This window comes from Grammomys surdaster, unplaced genomic scaffold (genome assembly GCF_004785775.1).
Source record: "Grammomys surdaster isolate TR1022 unplaced genomic scaffold, NIH_TR_1.0 65, whole genome shotgun sequence".
NCBI classification, from domain to species: Eukaryota; Metazoa; Chordata; class Mammalia; order Rodentia; family Muridae; genus Grammomys; species Grammomys surdaster.
In genome coordinates, this window is record NW_021604567.1 from 16,515,417 (window position 1) to 16,520,052 (window position 4,636).

At 40.7% G+C, this 4,636-nt stretch overlaps 1 protein-coding gene across 1 annotated transcript in view; it reads right to left on the minus strand.

Moving 5' to 3' along the window:
• The window catches only part of Uggt2 (UDP-glucose glycoprotein glucosyltransferase 2), a 119,614-nt gene that overhangs the window by 35,561 nt on the left and 79,417 nt on the right, over positions 1 to 4,636 (minus strand). Inside the window, exons 28-29 of the mRNA XM_028771534.1 lie at positions 3,398 to 3,556; positions 2,758 to 2,843 (exon numbers count right to left, since the gene is read on the minus strand). Coding sequence (XP_028627367.1) covers positions 2,758 to 2,843; positions 3,398 to 3,556 — 245 coding nt within the window. The remainder of the gene's footprint in view (positions 1 to 2,757; positions 2,844 to 3,397; positions 3,557 to 4,636) is intronic.

The following is a 4,636-nucleotide window of genomic DNA, read 5'->3' on the forward strand; positions in this document are numbered from 1 at the left end:
CACACACACACACACACACACACTCTGAGTGGATGAAGCAAGGCAGACTCAACAACTTTATTTTTATCTCTTAGCATTTTCATACCACCTAGGAGAGTTTTCTATGTAAGAAGAAAATTACCTCATAGCCACAGGTTACAGAGTCTCTAAAAACAATCACCACAAAAACATATTCTTCAAAAATAGGTTAAAATCATTACACAAAAGGAAATTACAACAGGAGTATTGATTATGTACTCTTCTTTTGGAACTCATACCTCAAACATCTTCCTACCTATCTTTCTTTTCACAAGTTCAACTGAACCCTAAAGCAGCACCTCTTTTGTCACTGATTAACCAAGTTTAAGCAAGCCAAGTCTATAGTAACGAGGTTTTCCTATTCTTAGCCGACAATGATTTGTATTTACAGAAACAGGTCATAATCTCTCTTACGTCTTAGTTTTGAAGTCTTGGTCAGTTAGACTGATGAATCATCTCTTCTCTACTCTTATTCATATTAGAATTATTTACTTCTTATCCACAGCCTTCCTTGTTATGGCAAACGTTCCTTGCTCCTATAGTTACAAGCTTGCAGTGCATGCGAGAGCATGGCTGCAACAGCTCTGTGTGGTGCAGCTCCTGCCAGTCTATGAGGAAGGCACACACTCCCTTCTCGATTCTAACTTTTAACTTTCCATCCAGTACTACTGTAACTTCACAAAATTATTTAAATCAGATTAGCTCCCTAAAACTGCTTAAATAAAATGAGGAATTCCATAAAATCATTAACTGATCTAAACAGCCTTATTTCAAGCATGTTCATCTTCATTGATCTGCAATAAATCTGCCCAACAGAGTGGCTATCACCCAGAGGTAATCACACCACGAGTCCCTCATGACTACAGCCTGCTGGAAATGTAGTATATGAGAATCCAGCAGATACTGCAGGAATCTAAAAACACTTTTACCATAAAATTATTTCTTTGATGTACACACACACGCACACACACACGCACACACACACACGCACACACACGCACACACACGCACATGCACATACACACGCACATACACACACACACACACACACTCAGTACATCCTTGTCACAGCCCTGATCTCCCTCTCCCCTCCAATAGCATCTCCTCCTCCCCACCTGTCCTCTCGCAGATTCATGAACTTAGGATTTGTTGTGTGACCCATTTAATTTAATCAGGGCTGTTGGAAGCAGCCCTGCTTATACACTGAAGGCCTAAAATCAGCAATAGGCCTGACATACATGCCTGCTATCACCAAGTCTTGGGTCTCTGTGGAAAAACACTGAAACAGATAGCTGGGAGTTATTGTAAACAGACAGCTTTGGTGGAAGGCTGCCAAGCCTAGTCATAAGGCCTTGTAGATAGGCGACCTTGGTGGATAGTACCAACTTAGATAAAGACAAGTGAATCATAGGCAGAGTCATAGTGGTCTGTCTCCTGAACCTTCACCCAGCTGACACTCTGTTCTGGAAGAGATCTGTATTCCCCCTGAACACCTACGCTCCTGCATAGGAAGGATGCCCTTCCCCACATCCTGCCTTTTTGTGTATATAACCTCTGTGTGCAAAAGTAAAAATTACGATCTTATCAGACTATAGACAGATTGTCTTTCCTTGCGTTGGCTTGTTCCCCACTTTCTCTTTCAGGTGATCTCCCCAGACCCCTGTTTAATGCCCTGCTAGACAGGACACAGGGCATCTGTGAGACCCCTGGGCTAGGAGTATCCACTGGCACCTAGTTATCTGTGCATATACACCTGAAGCACTAGCTCACCATGTCGCTGAATCAGGAGAGGCAAGGTTACCTGGGCTCCTCCACTCACAGGAGGGGCTGACAGGCTCATTCTTATGTAGATCCAGTTGTTGAACGTCCCTGACTGCGACAGCTCTATGTGGTGGTTTGGATGATACATGCCCCCCATAGACTCCTGTGTGGACATGCTTGGTCCCAGCTGGGAGTGCTGCTGGGGAGGGAGGTGTGCTGGAGGAAGAACGTCACTGGCCTTAAGAAGTTATGTTACCCAAAATCCTATGACTAATGGACACTATATAAGAAGATTATAACAAATTCTTATTCGTGACCATGAATGCAAAAATGCTCAAAATATAAACACTAAAAACAAATAGTTAAATTGTCATATTTTGTGACAATTTGTGAATAAATTGTGAACATATAAGTTATTAGAAATAATTTTTCTGCCAGGCAGTGGTGGCACTTGGGAGGCAGAGGCAGGCGGATTTCTGAGTTCGAGGCCAGCCTGGTCTACAGAGTGAGTTCCAGGACAGCCAGGGGTACACAGAGAAACCCTGTCTCCAAAAACAAAAACAAAAACAAAAACAAAAACAAAAACAAAACCCTGCTCTCCCACCCCCCCAAAAAAAGAGCTTAAGAGAGTCGTGCTTACTCCTCAGTATACCAAGTAAAGGATTTCTCCAGGCTATGCTGCAAACAGTGGAGGAGGTGGCAGGATACAGGAACCCACCCTTCCTGTCGTCTTCTATGCATTTGTTTTTATTTATTTCCTGCCACAGTTGTGTGTTAGTGTCTCACTATTGTGCAGGGATAGTAGCTAAAGTCCTATGGAATAGATAAGTCCTGAAAAGCCATTTTTTTCTATCCTGTACACAACCAGATCTAATAGTTTTTAGGCAAAACAGTTTTAATTACCACTTTGATAATCTGATATGTAACACTAAACAAGTATTTACATATAAAGCTTTAAAAATGATTTGGATCACTCACCCAATTATTTCATAAATATCTTCTGATTTTCCTTCACGTAATTTTAGTATCCATGCACCTGGGTTTGCTTTTAATTGAAAATATCCCTTTGAAGATGAAAGGAGGGAAACTATTTATATGATAAAGAATATCCAATTATTCATTAAAAATTATAAATGAATTAGCCAAGAAAATACTTGATGGAAGAAGGAAATTCTGCAAATGAATTCCACGGAAGAAGATTTTACACAATGCTATTAAAAACATATTCTGGAAGTATGGCTTTCCATGTTTTGAGACAGGACTTCACCATGCCTAGTCAGGTCTTCCAGTTTTTACAAGTAATTGTCTTATTTAAAGAGTCAACATTAGGGACTGGAGAGCTGTCCAGTGGTTAGTAACAGTTGCTGTAGACTGCATTCTGGGTCACAGCATGCATTTGGGCAGCTCACAACCACCTAGACTCCCCCTCCAGGGGTTTGACGCCATCTTCTCTGTAGGCACCTGCATATACATGGCAGATGTTCATATAGACACATCACAGAAATGAAAGTAAAATAAATCTTAAGAGTAGAAAGGAGTTTATCTTCACTAACAGAAAAACTTAAAGACATTTCCCCCCAAAGTTAAATAGTATTAATTCCATATTTAGAATACTTACGAGATTGGCCATCACGATTGTGTCGACTACAACAGGCTTGCTCCTTGTGCCCAGCGTGAACTGCAGGCCCTTCGGGGGCTGCCCTGTGGTCATGTCGAAGCAATGTCCTTCCAGCAGCAGGTGCTCCAGCTCATACTCCGCACTGATGCTCCTCTCAATCTGGGGGAAATACATTATGGGTTAAGTGTTAGGAATCCTAAGAATATAACTCTTGTAATGAACAAAAGAGATGATTCTTAAGTAAAATAATATTCTCTGGCTTATAACTTCAAGTCTTTCTTTAACATGAGTGAACTGATCCAACCACTAATTTTTTTTAAGACAAAAGATCATGATTAATTTTTTTCATTCCCACACCAGGTCTTTCCTAACTTCATGATGTATGTACAGCAACAGCAAGTAGGAAGGCAGTGAGCCTGGTCAAGTCAGGCCCACATGGACAGTTATAAAGAACAGCTTCAGTCTGCAATTTTTCTGTAGCATCCACCTCAAACTGGAAAAGTAAGCCAAGTTATCACCTACTGGCTTTCTTGTAATTAAAAAAAAATCAAGGTTCATTATTTAATTACAAGTAAATGTCATGTTTTTTTTTTTTTTAAATTAACCTTTCCATAGCAGAACAAAGCAGAAAGAAAAGAAAGCACCTATGGACCAAACATTCATTTAAGCATGAACACATTTGAAATTCTTATGGGTTTATCCAAGCAAATATGCATAGCTTGTGTTCTGATTAAACACTACGGTCCTCTCTCACTGACTAAGCTATGGTCCTCTCTTTAGAGCCTGCCATCTAGGACTGAGGCTACCCTTCCAGACTCTGCTGTTCCATTGTGTAACATAACATTTAAAGTATCTGTAACTATCCCAGAATATTTTAAAATAATGTACCTTTCTTCACACATTTGATTATTTTATATCTTCCTATTCTGTAGTTGTAGCTAAGGTTGATTTCTTATGATGGACACAGCGCAGGTCTAGCCTTTTTCCTTTTGCAGAGCAGTTCATGATAAAGGCACGGGGGATCAGTTAGAGGGGAATCCCACAAATCTATGTGAGTGGATCAATAGAAATGTCACTAGAAGGAAAAGTCATTAGGCAAAAGGTACACAGGAGGGCAGTCGGAACCAATTCCTACAGGTAAGTGCGTGGACCTTCTTACTGCAAGTAAGTGTGTGTGCCTTCTTACTGCAGGTAAGTGCGTGTGCCTTCTTACTGCAGGTAAGTGTGTGTGCCTTCTTA